The sequence below is a fragment of the Bombus vancouverensis genome, chromosome 14 (assembly GCF_051014615.1).
Source record: "Bombus vancouverensis nearcticus chromosome 14, iyBomVanc1_principal, whole genome shotgun sequence".
Taxonomy (NCBI): domain Eukaryota; kingdom Metazoa; phylum Arthropoda; class Insecta; order Hymenoptera; family Apidae; genus Bombus; species Bombus vancouverensis.
The window spans coordinates 269,490-294,171 of record NC_134924.1 but is presented as its reverse complement, the minus strand read 5'-3'; the positions used below and the strand labels follow the sequence as shown (position 1 = coordinate 294,171).

At 35.1% G+C, this 24,682-nt stretch overlaps 1 protein-coding gene across 3 annotated transcripts in view; it reads left to right on the top strand.

Annotated features, from left to right (window-relative positions):
• The window catches only part of LOC117158183 (nephrin), a 543,755-nt gene that overhangs the window by 400,862 nt on the left and 118,211 nt on the right, over nt 1-24,682 (top strand). For all 3 annotated transcript variants that reach the window (XM_033336832.2, XM_033336831.2, XM_076624251.1), the window contains one exon: nt 13,835-13,967. In XM_033336832.2, coding sequence (XP_033192723.1) covers nt 13,835-13,967 — 133 coding nt within the window. The remainder of the gene's footprint in view (nt 1-13,834; nt 13,968-24,682) is intronic.

Sequence of the window (24,682 nt, the reverse complement as noted above, 5' to 3'; positions counted from 1 at the left end):
ATTTTTATGACAGTAAAAAATATATAGTTATAGTTAAAATAAATACGATACACAATGGCCCATGAAAGTGTTCGAATACTCAACACAGAATATTGTTGCGAATATATTACGTCTATTGTATGAAACATGTGAGATTTCGTTGCTATTGTAACGAAACACGACTATCGTGATTGTAACGGTGAAGTTTGAGACTAATCCGAAAAATTATATACAAGTTACGAAATATTTACTGTAAACATACACTTAGTGAAAAATTAGTATTTACTTAAACATACAATTGGTTATAAATATGATTAATATGATATTAAGACTAAATATTGTGGCTTATGAATATAGTGACTGTTAAAATATTTTGGTGGTCTTTGCAAGGTGTATTACAATTGTTGAGATATGTATAATTTTCTGTGCTGGACTAGGTTAAGTGCGTAGTAGAGATACTTGTATGTGAATATCAGTGTGTGGAAGTATGTGTCCGAAGCGTCTCGAAAACAGATGAATGTAAACTCCACAGTCGGTTAAGGGTCGTCGAAGAGTCGGTTTACAGTCGGGTATAGAAGAAAGTGCTGAGACGCGTGCAAATGTGTATCAATGAATATATAAGGAATCTTCCATGAAATAAATACATTATTATTTTATTATTAATCCTCAGTGTAAATTTAGTGTTCCTATAACATTATTTCGGCCTCAAAGATCCACAATTCTCAACAACAATAAATGTTTTGTAGCTTCTATATAAATTTTCAGACGCGTGTCACATGTTACAATACTAATAAGATTTCAAAGTGTTTTGTATAATACATACAGTGGCTTACAAAAACATTCAAGTATTCCTAGAAACTTTTTATATATGTGTTATACGAAACATTTTGAAATCTCATTAGCACTATAAAGAGACATGATTATCGTGATCATACTGATAAAATTTAATACGGAGCTGAAGAAGTATATAGAAGGTCCACGATATTTATCGGAAGCATACACCTCGTAAGATCCTCAATTGTTTGAACAGTTATTCACTACATTAATAGTTCGCAATATTTGGTGAAATCTAACGTTGCTAACTGACCTAACTGTAATCCTTAACACTAATTATATCTTTAAGACTAAAATTTAAGATTAAATCTTACTATATAATCACGATAGCGCTAACGAAATTTTAAAAGGTTTCATATGATACGCATATTATATTAATACAAATTTTCTGTGGCAATACTTTCGTTAGCCACCGTACACGAAAAGTTTTTATTTGTTCCTACATTTAGATTAAATAAAAGAAGTCAAAAAGTTGCAAGTAATTTCGTTTACACCAAGCGATATTTATGAATTTGTTACTAGCTAATTTCGAGCTAATTTGTATTTCTAATGTTAAAACCGACTTACCACGAGTCGTTGGTTCAGTTTCTCGTTTCCGGTTCTTCCTATCAGGCGAAATCGAACACCGCTTGGGGAATCTACGTTTGGCCTACGCGTGGAAACCGGATTAACCATCGTCCAATTTTACTTGGCGAGTCCGCCCTCGTGTAATCTTCCGTGAGTTTGATTAATGAGATTCGGTTTGCCGCCGTTACGCGGCGAACCTTCCTCGAGATTATTCGAAAATTAAAAATAACTCTCCTGTGTCACCGCCATACCTAGCTACCGTATTCGATTATTCGTTTCGCTAATGAATCGCCGTCAGCCAATGAATCATTTATTTCGACGTAATTGAGTCGCCTGTTTCAAATGGGCCGCAAGTAACCGGATAATAATTTAACGTTCAAACGCGAAAGAGAATTTAGATCAGAGCGTATCATCTGCGAATTTCTGTGATGCAAAAGTTAATTCTGGAAAACGAATGGTACTGTTGAATTATATCGTGAAGCAACGGGTCTTCATTTTCGCTAATACAGTGGCTACAAAAAATATTGGCACGTTACTGTGTATTTATTTATGTATATCAAACGATTAGTATATTAAAGCACAGTATAGTTCAAGTATATTAAATTTCGTATGAATTAGACCTTTGCGCTCGAGGACTTTTTCAGTCGGGCGAAGTAGCAACTTGAGATGATTTAGCGCATAAGTGACGCATGTCTTACAGGTAGCGTAAAATGATTTCATACACACGTTAACGTACAAAAACATTATATTCTAATAATTTACCTATATTTACATCTTTGAAAATATGATTTTGTAATATTAATTTCTGTATTCTTTTGTATGATAATTTATAAAGCATTTACCAAGATGCATCTTTGGTTTGGTCAAAGTTCTTCCTTGGTGACATTATGCCAAACTGAATGTGATGATAGTATCCTCTCCCTATCATTCTTCCAGCATAATTATTTCTTTCAGTTGTTATTTGATTTATTAGCTCGTTGGCAAAAAATATCTTAAAAAACATTTTACAACATTGTTGCACGACATTTGAGGATACTTGCGGCTCTGTAGGTTTTCCGCCGGCTATGAATTTTATTCTCTGTAGTGTTTTGCTAGATTCTTCACAAGCTGTCCATTTTGAATTATTAGAACCTTGTGGAGCATCACTGTCACTTTCGCATTCATTATCTATTATTGTAATTTTTCGATTTCTTACACCTAATACTGTGTCACTATCTCCATCACTGTTTTCATTTTCTCTATCAATAATTCATTCATGAATGCAATCGATCTCATTTTTCAACAGTTCAAGTCCAGTTTATCTTCGTTTGAACTAATTTCATTTCCGAAAAGCATTTTTCTAGGACTTCTAGACTATAATACTTTTGCTATGATCGTCGAATCCGAACTAATGTTGGAGACGTTGTCAGAACCATAGTTTCGGAGGAATTTGGGATTAAATATTTTATCTCCATTATAAAATGTTACACTTTACACTTTCTAACAAAGAACATAAAGTGCTAAGGCACCTATTTATGAACCAATACTACGCTCTTATCAATTGGAGATGTCGAAATCTAGCACAAACAGGGATTGCCGCCTCTCAGTCGTCACTCGAGTTAACGCATGAAACGCCGTGGCGACTGACTCGCCTCTCGAGCGCAAAGGGTTAGTAATACTTTCATATAACTACAAAAATTTGATAGATATGAATACAAAATACAAAATCTGATAAAGAAATGTTCTATTGGAAAATAAGGGAATGTATTGATACTTTTTGCAACCACTGTGTGCAATTATTGTGTACGTTACGACTCTGTAGTCAAAAACATGTATTGTGAAATGTAAAAGGATCAAACGAAATGTTGTCCTGTACATAGAGTTGCGGAGATAAAGTAGCAAATCACGATGTTTTTATAAAATTCAATTATAATTGACAAAAGCAATAAATAAACAAGCCACTCAGAAGCCACGTCGATCAACACTATACGTCGAAAAGCAGAAAAAACTGACGATGCTGCGATATTTTTTAAATTGATTTTAGAATTTGCTATTATTTATGTCATCTTCTTGTAATGGATGAATTCATCAAAACGAGCAATTTGTTTTTCGACAATTGAACATTAATCATGTACTTATGTAATGAGATTGAGAAATTGATAAAAGTGCGATATTAATCAGTTTGACAGCGAGGTTCAAATATAATATATACTCTACACAGACAATTTTTATCAACGTAATAAAAGAATTCCAATACAAAACTTATTAACACTCGCATACGCAAATACCTGTGACGGATGAAAAGAGAGAGAAAGTGCGTTTCGTCCCGGGACTACCGGTGGACTCGTCAGTAAGGCTATGCCCGGTAGTCCCTGCCTTAGACGTAGAGGGAGTCTCGCTAGGTGCGGTATTTGTATCAATCGCTCGTATATTCGACCGCTAGCGAGTTAGACAGACAGACTCGTTGTCGTCGTAGCCCTCTAGTGTTGGCGGTTGGTACCCGCGGCTCGACCTGTCGGCGTCCTATTGATACCGATCCGCCACATACCAATCCAAAATCCTTGTTCGTTACCGATCTGTTTTTCTATAAAATATTATCTCCAGTTGTGCAATATTTTCATCCTTGTTTTAATAAACAATAGAATCATAGACAGATATCGCGATAAACAGAATGCCTTTCTCTGGCTATACGCCGTAACAATCGAAAACTTCCGCTTTTGTTCGAGCGCGAACGTAATACAGCCGAATCGGCGGCGATTTTTCATCGGCTCGACGACAGGTAAATTAAAATCGGTGCGGCGCATAAAACGCCACGGTTGGCGCAGTTCGATTTCTCGAGCGACAAGCCCTCGAAAACATTTGTCGCCTAACACCGTACCAATCGTCCCTCGATACGTGTCCATCGTCGGTTTTTCATTGATATGTTAAATGGCTCGGAAGCCCGGACCCGATGCCATTTTCAGTATTCCTCTTTAAACCACTGTACATGCGGAAAAACAATAATTAATAAGAGGCATCGATTAATCGCTCTTTTGTTTCGCACCACGTCAACGACAAATTTTCGACCACGGTCGATTCGTTACTGTTCACTGTTCATAAAAATTACCGTGTTTCATCGAACTTTTCGCATCGAGAGAAAACATTCGCAAAAAGCCCGTGTACCAACTATTTCACTTACGTCCCATTCCTGACCGAGGAAGCGAAATTTTTGAGCGGCTCGTTTAGTGGATAGAGGAAGTACAGCATATTTGGAATATCAGTTCCTTTAAGATACATAAAATATTACGGCGTAGGATAAGAGCAAATAAAACTGCATAATATCATAGGGAAACTTTTATACTTCAAAGTATGAAACTCGGTAATAGTGAAAGAAAGCAATCTGGAAGTTTGGTCTAATTGAAAAATGACTGAAAAATGATTGAAAATATAAAGTAACGATTTTGTTACAGTGCAGGTAATATGCAATAGCGGTATTCCAGTTTATCTTCGTTATATAGAATTAAAAAACAAGTAGATGATAAAATTATTTTCTTTTATGATCTAATCATACTTAGAACTTAAAATTTACTTGCAGTAGTTACAGGTGTAATTTCCACGATCATAACCAACACATCCACAATATACTTGTGTGTATTCATCATGTATTTCACATGAAACACTGCAGCCACTCTTTCCCTCTTTTGCCTTCGCTATAATTCACAGCGCAAAAAAAACACACAACATCCATCTCAGTAGTTTTCCTGAATTTGCAACATAAAATTGAATTTCATGTCACGTTTTGTATTTGTATAAATATTATATTTATTGTAGTACATATTATATTAGTAAATAATATAATTGTGAATATATAATATATTTGTAAAATTAGCACGAAATAGTAGATTAAGCGATCTACTCTAAAAGTTTTGACATATTTTAACCGTGATTGCAACAATTGTTATTGGTTATTGGAATGTTATGGGTTAACAGGTGCTTCGTCCCTGTTATTTGCGGCGTTGCGAACTAGATAACATTAGTAGTTTTTTTAGGTACATCGATATTCTACATTACCAACAGTATTCCAAATACGCTATATTTCCTCTACGTTTCATCATTTTCAACTCGAGATTCGAGCGTTGGAGTTTGATTTCCAGCGTGTTCCTTTGTTACGCTTTGTCGTAATTCAGTATAGCAGGTGCTAATTAAATACCGGGATTGTTTTTTGGAAGCCCTCTTGAAAGTGGAATTTGATTCCATTATCCACTTTTAAGCGATTCACTTTTGGTCTTTTGTGTGGAGTTTTGATCCACTTTAGACTATAGTTCGATATTTATATATGGGTGATTTTACAGATGTGAGAATTATTTGGCAGTGATTTTGTCCACATACTTCTTCATTTAATTTATGAATTGTAACAAATTTCAGGTACAGCAGAAGATATGTCGGTATTGCTACAAAAATGGTCAAACGAATAAATACAATAACTGTATATGATTTTATCGGTATTTTTTTAATAACTATCTACAGAGGATTCAGCAAATGTTCACTCACACTCTTTGTCACAAAGAATTAGTTAAAAGATAATTAGTCTTCTCAAGAATTACTTACGAAATTTGAACATTCAACATCATACATAAATAGTAATTTTTAATCATTTATATCATAAATGAATCAATTACATTAATAATTGGTAGTTTAACTTCAAAGTGAAGACAAAAATAATTAACTTATAAAATAATCAATACTTATTATAATCATAAACGAACTAGCTATCAATCTCAACAGTTGTTAGTTAAACTTAACAACAAAAGTCATTGCATTTTTATAACCAATGAATATTTGTTCCTTACATAAACAGACCAGTGATCAATCTTGCGTTCATTATTAAAAATTAAAATAGATAAATCGTACATTTTGCATTTTCTAACGCTTGTAAGTATTAACTTCGCTTGATTACTTTCGAATTTCTTTACGTGATTCTGCTTTTAATACCATACGTATCGTTTCTTTCTTGTTTTTTTTAGGAATAAGTTTACAGACAGAGGACTGAGATGTAAAAGCGGCGACAATGATGGTAGATGTTTTTTGTCAATAAAATGAAGTCGACTGAAATAAAAATAGATATGAATGATAAGTGTGACTATTATAAAATATATATAAAAGGGAAAAATTCGTAAATAGCATCAAATTCATTCATCGAGCATGAACCGTAGTGTAAGTATCGTAGTTGGGACATGGCAGTGCACTGAAGATTTCATGTATAAAAGTAATTTTTGGTATATAAATAAATTAAATTGATATCTCTTATAATAGTCTGTCTACACAGTTATTATCTTTCTCTGCCATGCAAATATGGTACAATTTACCGTTTTTAAGAGTGTTAACAAGAAAGAGCCGCAAACATTCTCACGTCAGTAGAACCACCCATATTCTTTCGTTTCTTCGGAAACGAGAATATTGTGTTGGTGATTTGTTTGTAGTAAACAGTAGTGAAAATTTTGTGGTCACATTCGAGAAGAAGCTAGAAATGCAAAGAAAAGAATACTAAAGGGATAACAAAATGAAGATCTATTCGAAAGCTATTGACAAAGGAATTAAAAGGAGCGTCCTTGATAAAATTTAAGAAATGTTTAAATGGAACTATTCTAACCACCGATACTTACTGACTACTTGAAGAAATATTGCTTTGACCGACTTGTGTCTAATGAAATTTGCAAAAGTGATAAATCATCTACGTTACTGGTCTTATTAATGGCAGCTTTTATTTTCCATGCTTTTACGTTATATGGAAATGCGTTTCTACGTGCTGTTATATGGAAACGAATGTGAGTGTTTCTCGTTTATGAGTTCCTCTGCTACACAAATTTCATTTTTAGAAATGTTCCAGCAAATAGATGCTTGACCCAAATGTTATAAAATATGCACGGAATTGATTATAATGCAACTAGGACATCAAAGGAAGTTAAAAGCGTCTATACAGTAGTCTCTTGGTATATCGAAAAGAGAAAAGCAGAAAGTATGAAATAATATATTATGGAATTGTTCGATAATTAAATCATCTAAAAAAGTGATGTTATTGTCACACAAGGTACTAATTATTTCGAACGAATATCTTACGAAAGCCGCGATCAAATATTTTTTAAGAAATAACGACAGAATTAAAATAATACTACATTTAATTCATTTATTAGAAACAAAACATTTCTCTTCCACAGTCTAAAATTCTTGCTCAGTAGATATATTATCACATCTATTCTTTAACCATGTCGAATTATTTCATCAAGTGAAAAATCAAATTGATAAAAATCAATTGAAAATAGAAACTTTGAAACAAAAAATTATTAATTATTTATAGTCATACAAATTTTGTCTACAATTTGGATAATATTTCTTTGCTTTTGGGAGTATTTAATAAAATATCGTGTATGTTTGCTCCTCGCTGTGAAACAATATGGTTAAGCAATTTCTATGAATATCTATACTGTACTTATGACCATTCTTCAGAAACTTATAAATATTCTTCAGAATCAATATTTGTAGATATCTTAAAAATGACAATTTTTTTAAACGTATCGCGTTTGCTCCTTTAACAGATTTTCCTCTTATTCTACGAAAGAATTATTCATTTTTTGACTCTCACACCAGTCAGTGTCAATATCTGCTCTACGTCCGAGTTTACTTAAAACTATTGTGTATCCTTTCTACATCTGAATCTACTTAAAACTATTGTGTGTCTCCTCTACGTGTAAACCCCTTTGAAACTATTGTCTTTCCCTCTATACCCTCTATATAATGAAAACTACCATTTCCTCTCGAAGTACACAATCTTTCACATTGATATATACTTACAATACGTTTGATCCCACCTCGCCTAAAGACTACGGCCCCGTGAAATATTCAATCAGCCCTGTAACATCATTATCAGCTGTTGAAGAGATCGTTCGCTACAGCACGTGTGTATATAGAGATAGAAGACTGTTTCGCTCAGTTGCAACTTGTCCCCTATTAGGATCGTTCGTTCCAGATTCCTGCGATCGACAATCGCATCGACGCATAGCGTCGAACGAACACGTAGTACCGTCTCGATCGATTGCCACGCGTATTAATAACATCGTTCAAAGCGAAGATGCAAGAGGACGCACCACGGGAGACGCCAGTGTTTTAATGTTTGCGGGCCACGCGAACAAATAGCCGGCGCATTAAAACGCGTTTGCATATTCATAAGCGAAGGAACGCACTTAAGCGAGTTAACGACTCAACGAGCGGCTGAATATTCTTGACAGCCACGCGAGCGAGCAACCGGCCGTTGCGTTTTAATTAACGTTGCGAACCGTTGTTGACTACCGGCTATCCGTTATGCGTTTCAAATTATCGATCCGACATATCAGCGCTTCAGATAAAATCATCCACGTTTCGACACGTAACGAGTGTAATAATATGGATTAGTTTAAACGTTCTTACAGCAAGAAGTGTTGTTCATTTCTACGCTGGGTAAGTTGTCATGAGATGTGATCTGATAAAGTTTATTAAGTCTTTATGTTTCTTTCTAGAATTGCTCTTCATCAACGTAGTAGTTGTCGTATCGGACCGTAGATTTTTATGAACTGTGAATTTTAATAATGAAATTTTATGAAAGTTCTGCTTTATCTCCATTCTTTTAACCGTTTGAGTCTCAAGGATATTGAAAAAACAGGGTCAAAAGATCCCGAACAGCGCGATAGCGCTTGTCTTAATCGATTGCGAAGAGAAACAAGCGGCGTAATAGCGCTCGTCATATTTGTTATTTTTATGAAATACATCTATATTATTATATATGCATATTATTGATTTATAAATATTTCAAGTTTTGTTCAATAAAAATTGTTGAGAAGATAACAATGAAATACAAAATTCCGTCAGTCGTCCATAGCGTTCAAATGTACTGTGACCTTTCGACACAAAATCTAAACAGCGCGATCGCTCTGCTTGGGACTAAAACGATTAAGTTACATCCATAAGTATATGAATTTGTATAAATATTTATAGACCACTTATTAAAGTAATGATAGGTGTAGATTAATTTATATATATATATATATATATATTGGGTTGGAAACTAAGTGATTGCGGATTTTATCATTAGGTGGTATTGATTGAATTTAGGATCTGTTTTCTGATTTATGTGTATTGTTTTCAATCAATGTATGCACCATTCCTTTCCATGATTTTTTGTCACCTTCGTGTTAAAACTTCATTACTCCATCGGCGTAGAGTTGCTCTTCTGAAAAAGAGAAACGTTCCAATTCGTTTTTATACTCTTCCAAAGCAAACGAGTTCTTATTGTTGAGATAGTTTTAAACGAGCGGAATGAATAAATGATAGTCTGGACGTGCAAGATTGTGGAGAATATGATAGATGGAGTAGAACATTCTATCCGAGTAGCACCATCTTTGTCGCATGACGATTGACACGTGCAATAAGGCTTTGTCTCTTCATGAATTATATTTGAATTTATGTCAGGCCAACAAAAAGCAAGTATGTATTTCCAAGAATGTTTGTTTTATACTTTACAGTTGATTCTTAATTAATCAGCAATACCAAGTTAGTCCAATTAAAGTTGGGGTGAATAGTTATTGTTTAAACTTAGATAGAAAAACGGAACAAATTTCTGTGCAACCCAACATCAATTAAATTTTTAAAAATTCTCTTTCATAAATCTGCAAAATTTCTGTGAATGTTTGCTCAGTGTTTTGCCTATTCCAGTGGTTGCGATATTAAAATAAAAGGCTATAAAATTTTACTAACAGTAATAACTGTTTTATCATTGCATTATATATTAAGAAATAGTTCAGTAATTGTATAAGCTTCGTTTAAATAAAAGTGGTCCTTTTTGACAGGGTACAAAAGCTTTTGAGGAAGATCGTATATGCTTTTTGTAAATTTCCATCATATTATTTATACAGTAGTCAGTCAAATAATTTTGTATGTCGGCTCGGTTTAACATTGTGTTTCAAACATGTCAAGCAATCTGTTCGCGGTCTTTCGCTCTCGTCTCAGCGATAAGTAGTGAACCGTTCTATCTGGTAATTAATTTTGCATAATAGCCATCGATTAATCGGCCATTCTCGTTTGCCGCTGACCTGGAATCCGTCATTGTCGCTGTCGTGTGACAAATCGACTACATCGTTTTAGAACATCGTTTGATCAGGAGTAGAATGTGGAATTTACAATAAAAAAACATATCGGGGATCACCGTAGAGACATATTAATTATCGTTGTCGCTAAAAGTAATTGAAATGTAGAAATAACATCAGCTTTTTTTAAGAAACTATGGGTGAATGTCGTCAAGAGATAATTACAGAAGATTCTGTGAAATAGACGAAATTTAAAGGAAAATGTGAAGATCAAGACAAAATGTATAATAATCTTCTCGCTTTGCAAGAGAATGCTTTACTTCGAGCATAAAAATGTAGCAATATATTAATTAGAAATAAATACATAACATACATAGAGCAGGTATTCCGGAATGTGCGAAATCTTTAACAACGGTTATATAAATATGTAAATATTAGCGTTCTTAAAAAAAAAAAAGAAAAAATAGAAAACAATAATTTTTTGGTACCATTAATAAATCTTGCCTCTAAAAAGATTAATACAACATTTAATGTCGTTTCAAATAAGAATGGAATGTTCATGATGGATTTTCATAACATTTTAGGAACGATGATAACAAAGGCAATGCAATTTCCGATGAAAAAACCAGGAAACGAAATTTCCTCCCTTTGGTCTCATAAATAGTCAATTTGGTGGTATTTGACGTGCCATTGACACGTTTCAATATTCAGCGCCAGATAGGCGATACGGGTTTATCATGTTTTGGATACGCCTCGCGTTTTCCCTCGACGAAAGCCGAAAAAAAGCGTCAGACATACCAGCGTCAAATCATTGTGAATTGTTACGTTTCCTGACCTTTGTTTTCTTGATATTATAAAAAACAATCGATAAAATATCTTTCCATTATGATATTTAAAAAATAGCAGTCGATATAGTTGTTGGAGGAAGTGATTGAAATCTTTGAAACGAAGGGAACTATGGTTTACTCTAGATGAACATCTGCCAGTAAAACATAGCGCAGAAACAAATTTTTTTCTTAGTAATTTTTCGATCAATTTGTTGAATGTTAAATATAAGTAAAGTAAGGCTAGTTTATGAGAGTAATTATGAAAATAACATAAAAGTGTTTAATTAATTTGTAGCGGCATTCGATAGGAACTACGACCAGACGACGGCAGCACAGTGGTTAGCGCCTTTGGTTACGAACGTTCGGGACCCGGGCTCTTCAAATCCCGACGCCCGTAGTCCGATTTTTCCTTTCCGCGCGTGCTTTGAAAAATGCAGAAGAAACAAAAGGAACCAATTCAATCCGTGCAAGTCCTCGGCCTACACAGCAGCAAGCACTATCATCTACATCCAATATCCACCTCAAATTTACAAAGTGTTTAAGTAATTTGAAAAATTTAATTGAAAATTCCGTTTGCATTCAATTTGGTGCAAAAATTTCTAACATATGGAATAAAGAATTCTTGAAAATAAAGACCTATCGTATTATTAATTTCATTAATCTTTTTGATAAGAAGGATTTTTATTTCGAGGAAAACGTGATTGAATCGAAAATAACTTCTAACTTCTACTATTTTTCTCAAAGTGTAATTATTCAATTATCATACAAATGTTTGAGAATTCACAGTTTTCCATTTACAATCTCGCCAAGCTTTTCGAAAGAAGTATTCAAAATGCTACAACGAACGAAACAAATAAATCAATCTACTCAAATATTTTGCTCGTTTAATCTTCTCAATTCCTAACGCTCAAAGGACTTTTTAGCGAACACTTTTGGATAAATCATGCCAATACGATTATACATCAAATATTAATTTTCCTTATTCGTTCGTGACCGCGCTGATTCACGCTCGGCTATACCATAGCTCGTTACACGGTTAGAAAAAATGGACGAGCAGAACTAAAGAAAGTGTAATTAGAGGCATTAATCAAATGTAATTGCAGCAATTAACCGAACCGTTTTAAAGTCTACCGGTCTCTCTATACCACGTGTGGTGAATGCATAATTTTCCTTAATAATTAGAGTAAGGACAAATGGAGGCTAAGTGTAACGCAACACCGGCCAAGATACTCCGTTAACGACAATTAGTCTGTCTATATTTTTACCCGACATGATGGTCGTGTGAAGCCATTCCACCCACCCTCGTTTCTTACACAAAAGCTCGCCAAGAAGTCGCGTGAACTTTATATCTCGGGGCAATTGGCAAAAATTCGTAGCCAGTTAAGAAAAGAAGAGATATATTTAGAAGCGCAAATTTCGACGAATAGCTCTGACCATCAATACACTTGTTTCTTCTTTTCTGAGTTCGTTAATTCTTAGATTCTTACATTACATCTTTCGTTACATGCGGATTACAGATGAAAAATGTAATAAGTATACTTTTGTTGAATTTTTGATCTTAACGTCGAATGACAGATTAGTTTTTAAATGAGAATACTGGGTGGTCTTCGAAGAAAGGCTCTAAAAAATGAACGGTCGTGCGATACTCTAAAGATTGAAGAAAGCGATTAAAGCACGTCAGATTCTTAACAAACGAGATAATTGGTGGGTAATATATCTTCTGCGATCATCCGATTATCTTATTTCTAAAAATTTGATGTGCGGTTTAGTAGAACGATTTTAGTGATAAATGAAAATTGATATCTGCAATATTTTCACAATTTACTTTTCAAGTTTGAAATATAAGGACTATATATATATTTTTTTATTACATAGAGAAATACACGAAACTAGATAATAATTGTAGTACTGATAATCTTGGTATTTTTTTTATCAGTATGAAGTTTTGAAATTTTTCTTTACTTTTATGGAAATAACTGACTCCGTGTAATACTTCAGGGCTGGCTTTAGAGCCATGACTTTATCCATTTAAACAGTCAGATATCCATATCGATAAATCTTGATATTTAATGGGACCATTTTCAGCATTAATTACGCAAGTATGTAGATACCTTTTATGAATATATTACATGTGTTATATTCAGGGTAGTCCACTAAAAATTACCACTGGAATATCTCCAATGTTTTTAGAGATATGGAAAAGTTTATCAACGAAAGTTGTTAGGTATGATGGCGACTATAATATGGCAGTAGTAAAGTTTTTGCAGCCAAAGGAGTTTCGGAGATTTTAAGATGACCTCCATTTTAGATGGAATCCTGTATTTTTGTATGCATCACTTGATGCAGCTTGAATACAATGTAATAACAATGTCTAGAAAAATGTAGTAACTAAGAAATAGATCAGGGGAAGAAAAATCATATTTTTCTATCGGACAAAATACTTTATCAATATATTCCCATGCGATCGTAAAGCCAGACGATTTGACACAAACTGCAGTCACGCTTTGCTCTCATCATATGATGTACCTGACTCACAGCCCGTCTTTGTCATTACAGTGACAATGATAGATGCGGAAGCAGTGGCAGGTGGAACTGCTCAGTTACCATGCGACGTGGAACCGCCAGTCCCTGGAGACAAGTTGCATCTAGTTATTTGGTACAAGGAGGAAGCAGACGCGCCGATATACAGGTAAATTCCACTTTTGCATTCCTTATTTTCGCTTCTCGTTGTACGGTTCAAATCACTCCTGCTTCGCTGCTCGCCTCCAGAATAGAAATCGAGGAAAGCAGCGAGACACGCGGTTTCCTCTTCTAACGACGAGTCCTGACAGTTAATCCTCCACGAATAAAATTTCATTCGCTTATCCAGACAGGAATTAAGCGTGACTATTGTTTCTCATCTGCGTTTAAAAATTTAGAGATCAGTAATTGTTATAGATGTTGACGTAGAATGCGCATTATTATGAATATACAATTGGTATATAGTATTCTGTCGTATAATATACTGTATGGTGTAAATGCATAATATGATATATTATGTGAAATGTAGTTGTAAATTGTTTATAACTTGAAAGGTAAATCTTAAATAACATTTCGCAAATTAAAAAATTTTGAGATAGAAGCTTAATGAAAGTAATAATCGTAAATTAATACATTTTTTATGATGTTGTTACAAAATATCATTTGTTTCAGCGGGCTTTTATCATAGAATAATGAGTCCATAATAACTCCAAATAACGAAGTCCGTAATATTTAAATTAGGGATCCATAATAAACTTTTTCCAACAACTTCTGCTTACTACACATATACATCTACTTTTATGTTTAATAAAAAATATCGAAACACGCATTATTAATTTATTTCGAAGTAAAATTAAATGGAAACTCGATCTTTAATGCTTAGTAATACTATTAAATGAAACATTTGTATAATAGCATTATTCAGTAGAATACCGGTATATTAAAAATTATTGAAAAAATCTTTACGACAAAAATATTTAATCGACTGAATATTACATGAATCGTCAAGGCAAACAAATATTCCAAGGCAAACAGTTTTCTTAATTAAATTCAACGCGTATCGCTCCATCACCCTCAAACCACAGAACAACACTTTAGTCTTCAAACAAGCCGCTCGCGCTTCGAACCAATTGAGTTGCACTTGCAACAAGCCTTAATTAAAGAAGCAACTCTTCGCGTGTGCTATAGCCTGTCTGAAATCAATCGACTGTTCAAGGCCACTAACCAGGAAACCCCCCACCATAGCACCTAACCACTATCATCGTTCAATTTCAATTTAGTCAAAATTTCACGTCTGTAATGTCTGTTGTTACGCCGGGCGACTCTCTGCCTGGCCCAGGTCACACACCGCGGGCCAAACGGACACCAGATGTCCGCTCTTCCGTACGGCGTACCCTCAATAGCCTTAAGCATCCGTCATAAACCCGAGTCACTTGCCTGCTAAGGTCCTTCAAACAAACATCTGTTTCCGAGGAATTTCTCGAGACTATTGTCTACCACGGCTTAACTAAGGAAAGTTGGTTTTTCGCACGTACGCTGCAACTGTCCTCCCACTAACCACTTTCTCTCGAGGGCGGTTGAGACCCTTCGTTTAACCAATTAAAAACGAAGCCTATTCCCTCACTCTCCTAAATAACATCGGCACCAACAAATCCGATGGTCCCGTGCGCTAGACACACCCATCCTTAGCTTTCCTCCGACACATCATCGTCTCCCAAGACAGTACTGATTTTACATCCTTCGAACGGTCAACATCCTTCGAGCGGGTATACACACCCGCAGATCAGTCACTCATTCATCTTGTACATACGCACCAGTGTAATTATCCTCGTTATAAGTTGTGGAATAAACGGTGAAATATAACTTACTACTGTGTCATATTCATTCAACCACCTCTGTTATCTTAACCGAAACAGGGGAACGACTACTTCGCGGCGTCGATTCACCGAATCGTAGCGAGAATTTACGCCTCTCGCTGACGCGTTTTCCTCGCGACCGCGTCTCTCCGCGAACGGTCGTAACATCTGTAACGTTCAATTAAATTGTTAATAACCCTTTCCTATTGATTAACATGAATGGAAATATAAAACGAATGAAATGAAATGAAAATATTTCTTTGATCATCTTTCTAAAAATATAAATTTATATAAACGATCTAGTCCTCCATCTAATGATTCACCAACACAAATATTTTCAAGATTTTCGCAGAATATATAGAGCAATTACATTATTACCGCTGAATGTTCCATTTTCGAGGAAGCAGGCGAGGAGAACTATTTACCATGAGCAAATATTTTGAGAAACCGAGTCAAGTATACCAAAGAAATCGGCTGCCACGTGGAAATCGCGTATCTCACTATTTCGATATCTTGTTATTAACCCCTTAACCTACGATTTACGTTCGAGAATTTTGGACCGAAAACGTAAACAAACTATTATATATTATATTATATATTATACTTGGCCCGATCATCTACTACGGGCTATGCCCGTAATATTTACGTTTGGCCCGATCATCATACTACGGGCTATGCCCGTAAAATCTCGATTATTTGAATCTAAATGTAATCCAACTCAAAGAAATCGAGTGTAACTTGCAAATCGCATATCTCACAATTTCGACGCACTTATTAAAAAAGGAACTTAATTATTTGCAAACTTAAACCTAAGCTAAATCGAAAAAGTCGATAGCCACTTATAAATCGCGTATCTCAAAATTTCGACGCCCTATCATTAAAAGAAAAAAGTTACAAGGAATTTTATAATGATTGTGCAGATCCTTCAGGCTGTTCATGATGATCCGTGCAGTAGAATCGCAAAATTCGCCCCTCTCGAACACCATTCTTTTCGGAAGTTTGTTTCCGCCCGTGAAGGACTTTATACCTCTGAAACGTTCTCAATCTCCTCTATTTATTCGCTGTTTGTATTTTCGCGTCTGGTCTCTTTATTACCATCACCTTGCCTCACGTTCCTTCTTAATGGAGATTTAAATTAAGTTTCGTGGGATTTACAGAGACTCCTTTAACATTCTACTTCATATTCTTTCATTTCGTTCTATATCACTAAACTTAATATACGGCTTAGTCGATTGCAGATAATCGAGTGTTCCTCGAAATACCTGGGTCATTTGAAAAGTTCTGGGACGAGATAGAGACAAAGTACAATAGGAAATTTCTAATTTATCATTTTTTGATAATTTTATGGTAATTCGTAGCCTTTAGTTTATTTTACTCTCTGGCTGATTTTCACTCTCTGATGGCAATAAACTGTAATAGACAACGAAGAATTTAGAATAAACGCTTTAGAAAATAATTATCTCCTTGTCCATAAGATTTCCTGCATTTACGGCATCAGATTAAAGACATAAATAGGTTCTAAATTTTTGTAATTATAATATTCATTTGTACCTATGCTAAATGAGCTGTCTCGTAAGTTACGAATAATGGAATACTCCTAAACATAATTTAAATAAAAGATTTGAAGATTTCAAGCAGACATTCTATTTATCACAACTTAATAAAATTATTCGTCATAATAGAAAAAATAGCTTCAAAACGATATAAGCCATTCCATTCCATTCCATTACAAGAATTTCCTAATAATAATCCACGTATTAAAATCGTTATACGTAATTGCGCAGGATAATTAAAGTAGAAGACAGATGGGAAAATTTAAAGGATGGGATTTATCCTGTCAAAGCGTTAGCTCCGTTTGAATTTTTAAATCGTTGCATAAATCGGCGGTTGCGTTTAATTAAAGTTTTCTTCCGGCAACACTATTATCGCTTGACCCAAGTCGCAACGTTATAAAATCTCGTCGAGCGACGAAACTTATAAAAAAGAAGAAAAAAAAGAGAGAAAAATGATAAAACGTCGCATCGTGAATGTTATTCTCGTCGAGAGATAATTAAAATTTGTCAAACCCGTTGATATCAAAATGCGTGGAAAGCAAATTTCGTCGGCGAACATTTTAATGAGAAACCTCTCGCTTCTCCTTCTCCGAATGACATCTATTGTCACGGTAAAAACGACAGAAACAGATATACGTATAAATATTTATTTAAAATATTTCTCTGTGGTACAGATTAAAAATCAATTTACGTATATAAATTGTGTTGAAACAATTAATATCGATGGATTCGTTTCATTATCAAAGCATCACGATTTGTTTTGCTATTTAATGTTGCCCTTATTTAATATTATGAGTTCTTAAATTTCTGGTCTACCATTTCTTTTCTAAAGATTCTGTAAGAAATAAACAAAATTGGAGTTCAGAGCTCCTTAAAAATACTCACGAGCGAAATTCAACAACTCGGTACTTTTATAATAGTTTTGGTTAAATGTATCTTTCAAATTTTATAGAAATTCCAATTATAAAATATAAAGATTCTATGATCAAAAAAGAAGAAACTTGATTGTTTGGATTAATCGTAACACAGTCTGTTCGAACAATCAAACTTCGTCTTTGTCTGAGAGATATAAACTAACATCTAAGTTAAATACAATAATATAAAAATCCGATATAAACATCATTAAGCTGTTTAAATACTTGGTCGAACAAAAACCTAGTTCACTTTTTAATTACTTTTTCATTAGAATCTTTTAATAAGGCACTTATGTATGGACCACCTGTGTATGTGAAACTTTTTTCTTATTTTTACTCATAGAATGCGCTAACTTTTTTTTACTCGTCGTGTAAAAACTTACGCTTTACAACCAATGTCGCTTAATTCCTTATTTTCTTTGCTGCTCAAACACGTTGACGTTAAAAAACATCTAAATAGACCAACATTTATAAAATATACCAATCGATAAAATCACATTTCTATTTTAAACTCCCCTGTCGCAAGGTCGCTACCAGGATCGCTAACATTCCAAAAGAGCAAATGAAACGACGAAAAACGAGATTCGTAAAAAAAGAGAAAAAAAATGAGAGAAACGAAGAAGAAAGAGAAACATTCTCGTCTGAAATCGATACAGTACAGTTCGATGGCGCGAATTGCGAGTTGGACTGGATTATTCAACCTGCACCTGGACAGGTGTTCTCGAATCTTTCCCTCTGATATAAAAGGCCACGGGCAGGATGAGGTTGTGGCCGACCGACGCCCCCTGGGGCTGGCTCTCCGAACCGGTCCTGGGAGGACGTTTATACGCCCGTTCCGATCGTTTCACCTTGTCAAGTCTCTCTGATGTCGTGTGAACGACTTTCCTTCGTTCCACTTTCGGCCCGAGATTTTCTGCGATCGTTCAAACGATGTCTTGAGTGCAGAGATCGCAGTTTTGAATGCGTTTTAAAACGCACGTGTATGGTACAGTGATGAGAAAATGAATAACCGAACGAAGGAATGCGGATCTGATCGGTGATTTCCGATTGACCGAATACAACCATAAAGATAAGTATTGACTTTGAAAGTGTCGCATGCAGTGGCGGATAAAAGAAAGTTAAAAATTAATACACTACGAGTTTTAGTAACCTTTGTAGCAAAGATTGTTGAGCATATTGGTAACAGTCTCTATATATACATGTGTATACAGGGCATAACAGAACATGTGGTGCTCACTTCAAGACCTGATTCTAGCAAAACAGTGAAAAAATCTCGTATACGCATATGCTTTATCTGTCTTCGTTTATGAGATATAACGAGTCTATTGCGTACGCAACACCTATTGAAAATATTGAAATACTAATATTCAGAATAGAAAAAGCTTTTCAAGAAATTCGGGAAATGCCTGGAACTATTCAGAGTGCAACCAAATCCGTGACAAGACGTCTATAGGCTAGCCTTGAAGCTAAGCAGTAATTTTGAACATTCTCTGTAAAAATGAATATATCACGGCAAAATAGAAAATCTGTTACATTTTATAAACGAAAACAGATAGAATATATGTTTATATGACATGTTTTCATCGGTTTTTAGATATACAATCAACTCCTAAAGTGTATCCCACATGTTCTGTTATACCCTGTATAGTAAATATAGGGTGGGGCGATAATCGTATTATAATCAAGCAGAGGGCGATTCTACGTGAAAAAATAAGAAAAAGGTTTGGTATAACATTGTTTCATTTAAGGCTTCGTTTTCAAGAAAATCAACTTTGAAGATTTGACAATTTGGCTAATTCCGGACTGGACAAAGGTAAATAATCGATAGAGTTTTAAATTGCATTTGAAAATAAGTAAAAAATATAGAATAACATTTTTTCATAAAATGTTTCATTTTCGGCAGAAGTAAATTTGGAAATTCATCATGCGCGTGTACAAGACCAGTTTTTAATTTAACATGTTTAAACCTTATTTTCTTGAAAACGAGACTTTAAACGGAAAATTTTATTTTACATTCTTTTTACTTATTTTCATATATATTATAACCTGCCGTGAAACTCCCAATCAATATTTAGCCTCGTTAAAGTATACTTGGCAAATATATATATTTTTAACTTATTTTTTCACATATATCGAAGTACATCCAAATTCGTACATGTCCCATCCTATATAATACATATCAATTCTGATACGTATTATTTAATATTAGTAATGTACACATGATAGGAATAAATTAATAGAATTATAATAAAATAATTAAGAAAATAGAAGCAGTGGAAAGCATACAATTTAAGTTAACATGAGAGATCGACCAAATACTTATGATCGATATTATATTGATTGCAGATTGGTAGTTTCAGTGTTAGTAAATTTTAACTGAAACGTACGATGATAATTGTTATTCACACTCTTTTATCGAACATTTCGCATACAAAATCACCAAACCTCGAATGTTCGCCACTTCGAATTGGAAACTCTACTTTTAAACGAGACGGTTTTTTAATCACCAACGATCGGCAAATGTTTGTGTCGGTGCTTTCATTGGCGACCCTCGATGATATTTTCGTGCGTTTTAAACGGCTTCGAATCGGATCGATTTTGTTGTAATAACGTGACAGGGTAAATAAGGGATGGACAGGGAAAAAACAGGACGTTCATTTCAGAGCGGAACGAACGTTTGTTTGAAGTACTACGCTTGAATGGAAAGAAAATAAAATTCGTGATGTTGCCGATAGTGGATTTGATCTTGAATGATCTGTCGAACTTGTAGAGATTTACATGTATGTACAAGTTAATGTTTTCTCGATGGATCACCCAGGTTGAAGGATTTCAAATTATTAATATGTAAATAATGATTGTAGTATTGGACGTTTTATGTTGCTTTTATTTATTTATTTATTCTAAAGTGGTCACATTAACAATGAAGTTACCAGTGATCATCAAAAGTAAATAATTAGTAATTAAGTATTTACAAGATTAGATGATACTCAACTATTTAGAATATTGAGTAGATTTATATAATACGTTCAAAAAATACCGATGCATTATGAATGCTTTTAGAATTATCACGTCAGACTTCAAGTCATGTTGCTTTATATTGCTTTATGTTGTTTCATGTTGCTTCATGTTGCTTCATGTTGCTCTTGCTGTGTATCATGTTTGTTTCTTTCTTGCTCATGTTGTGTATCTGAATGATTATCAAAGATTTTTAAAAAGTCTTATTACTTTAAAGCTTTTATTCTTTTATTAAAAAATGTCAATATGTGCATTTCTATATTCTTCACATTATTTGATGATTACTCGTGAATGAAATTTTCCAAATATTGAAACAATTAGCCTTCTAATATTATATAACCCCATTAATAACTTATACAACGCTAATATAGTTCCACGTTCTTACAATAATTACACAATGCTATTCTATTACTACGTGAACAATCTTATAATTTTGTAATTTATCAACATTATGGTTCTGTCATTCTATGAATATAATTCTGTAATATTAATCTCCATATTTCAGTAATAAAAATTTCACTATTCTTTCTATCCTGATTTCCCAACATTCCACATCCTCCTACTAACGTGTTTCGGCATTGCCATCTTTTACCTCTTAATTTCACTATTTTACAATAGTACGATTCTACAACTCTCCCTTATTCCACATAGTTTTACACCTCTCACTAGCATCGTACCATACCGCTACATTCTATATTCAATACTGTCGCAAAATTCTTCGCTCTCGCACGTCGTCATAGTATATTTACGCAATATCCGAATTCAATTCACGCTTCCGTAATTCTACCATTTCATTTCCATGCCATTCCATATCTTTTCATCGCTTGGAAAGAATATGACGACCCATTAAATTCAATTTATCGCGTGAAACGAAACGAAACATCCTAGGCTACGTCCTCCGTATCTGTACATTGTCCCGCGCGCGGTTGAATCATATTGTCCCATACATATTGTACAACGCGCGTACATCACGCATATCCGCTCGCTGGTTTATTGTTACTAATAAATCTACTCATTTGACAAGCCTTCTGTCCCAAGTCCTCGACTCTACACTCACGAAATTGTCTCATCCTCGCACCCCTCTTATGCGTGGCGCGCCAAACGGACGTCCGTTTTGAATCGTTCTCCACAAAAATCCCAATTTTCATAGCGCTACGATAACATATTAGAGATTCCGATTGCTGCTCTATGACTTTCCGCAGGGAGGACTTGTTTATGTGAGTCTATGGGGGCTGGCAAGCCCACGTTCCCGAAGCCAGGGAGGATCGTCGGGACAAGCGTCCCGCTTACGTGAGTCCTCTATGTACACCGCAGGGAAGATCGCCGGGAGTGTTGTTATTAAATATAGGTTTGGGGTTGATATTTAATTGATTCATACAGATTCAATTTACCTTTCTATATTTCACCTCCTCGTACAATACGTCTGAACACACCGGATACACTTAGATAATTAACACGTGGTCGACTCCTAAGACAAAAGAGCGTCGTTAGAAGTCGTACCAACTTAGCTTGTAGGAACTAGCGATCATACCAACTTAACGTTTCTCAACAGTCCCAACGTTTCTACAAGCCCCATAGCTTTGGTAAAGTATTGAGTTTTAACTCTATTTAAACCATTGGTGAGAATGTCGGCAACATTCTCAGACCTAGATATATAGGTATAATCTACTATCTCCTTTGACACGCACTTCTTAACATAGAAATAACACACTTGGACGTACTTAGAACACTCAGCAACTACTTCATCTTTTGACCATGAAATAGCTCCGATGTTAACGCAGAAAATTTTACATGGGCGAGGGCAATATGACAATTGACCCAACTCCCTTAACAGTAAGGATATCCACACAGTCTCCCTTGCTGCCTCTTGCATCGCTACAAATTCTGCTTCGTATGTCGATTGAGATATAATTGGTTGTTTCTTTGACAACCAAGATGTTGCACCACCAGCGAGTATGAAGACATACCCACTCCTAGATTTCCTATCTATTGAGCAGCCCGCAAAGTCTGAATCACAAAACACCTTCAAGGGTTGTCCTGTCCTTTGGTACACTAGTTTCAAGTCTTTGGTCTTTAACAGGTACTTGAAAATCCGCTTCACTGCTCTCCAATCAGATACAGTCGGATTTGTGCATCTTTGGCTTAACTTTCCTATTGCACACGCGATATCAGGACGGCTTACAGTGGCGACATACGTTATAAGCCCCACAGCCTGCTCATACAACTTAGCATCGAAAGGTTCGTTACATTCAATGTCAAAACCGGCTTCACACTCCTTAGCTGGCGGTGTTGACACTCCAGCCTCATGAACAATGTCAAACAGATCCAGCATTTGACTTATCTGTACGGATTGATCAAATACAACAGTGGTACCGTTTGGCTTGCTCGAGTGGATGGATAGAAATTCAGTATCAGTACCCAGCATCCTCACATTTAATTTCTCCTTAATCCTAGTTTTAAACACATCAATCATAACCTTCGTTCCAAATGCAAGAATGTCAACTACATACACAACTACAATCAGATCTTTGGATGCATTCACATACACCCACGGATCACTCATACATGGGTTCAGACTCATACCTTTCAAAATACTGTTAATGTATCTAAAACACATTCTCCCGACTTGCTTCAGTCCATACAGGCTCTTTTTAAGTTTGCACACATATTGAGTTCTGTCTTTTCCTGGAACTTTAAAAAATTCAGGTTGCTCCATGTATATATCCTCATTCAAAGGACTACTGAGGTGTGCACACTCCACATCAATATGTTCATAACTCCACTCATTCTCCGCACACAGAGCAAACAAAATTCTTAGTGTGTTGCGCTTTACAATTGGACTAAGTGTTTCTGAATAGTCTACTCCAGGCTTTTGCCAGAATCCCCGAGTTACGAGTCTAGCCTTATATCAATCAGGGTCCCTTTTTATGACAAGTACCCACTTACAGTCAATCACATTTTGTTCAAAGGTCTTTGCACTATGTTCCACACTTCTTTATTTGTTAAATTGTCTAATTCCTTCGTTATTGCATCGGTTCACTTTTGAGCATCTGGCTCTTTCAGGGCATCGTACACATTCACAAACACACATAAACCTTGAGTCTTGCAAACTGTCGCAACGTGAGCACAACTGTTACACGTCTTTGGCTTATGCAATCTTGGTGATCTCCTAGGCACAGTCGGTACACTCACAACCTCCTCCTGATTATTCTCTGATTAAGTCGTTCCTGAAATAATCACTTTCCCCTTCATCGTTTTCACCATCACTTTGAGTTTCTACATCAATTGGATCGACTTCCCTTTCAAGTTCGAAATCTTCCCATATCCATTCAGAGAGTTTCCTTTTGATGTTCTTCGTGTCCACTTTAATGTTTTTGTAGGGAAACACATTTTCCTCGAACCTGACATGACAAGAGATTATTACCTTCTTGGTCTTCGATAGGTAGATCCTATATCCCTTGATCTGTCGGTCGTAACCTACAAATATCCCTTCGTCTGCCCTGTTATCAAATTTTCCTCCGCCTTGGCTTCTCAGGTACCAGACCG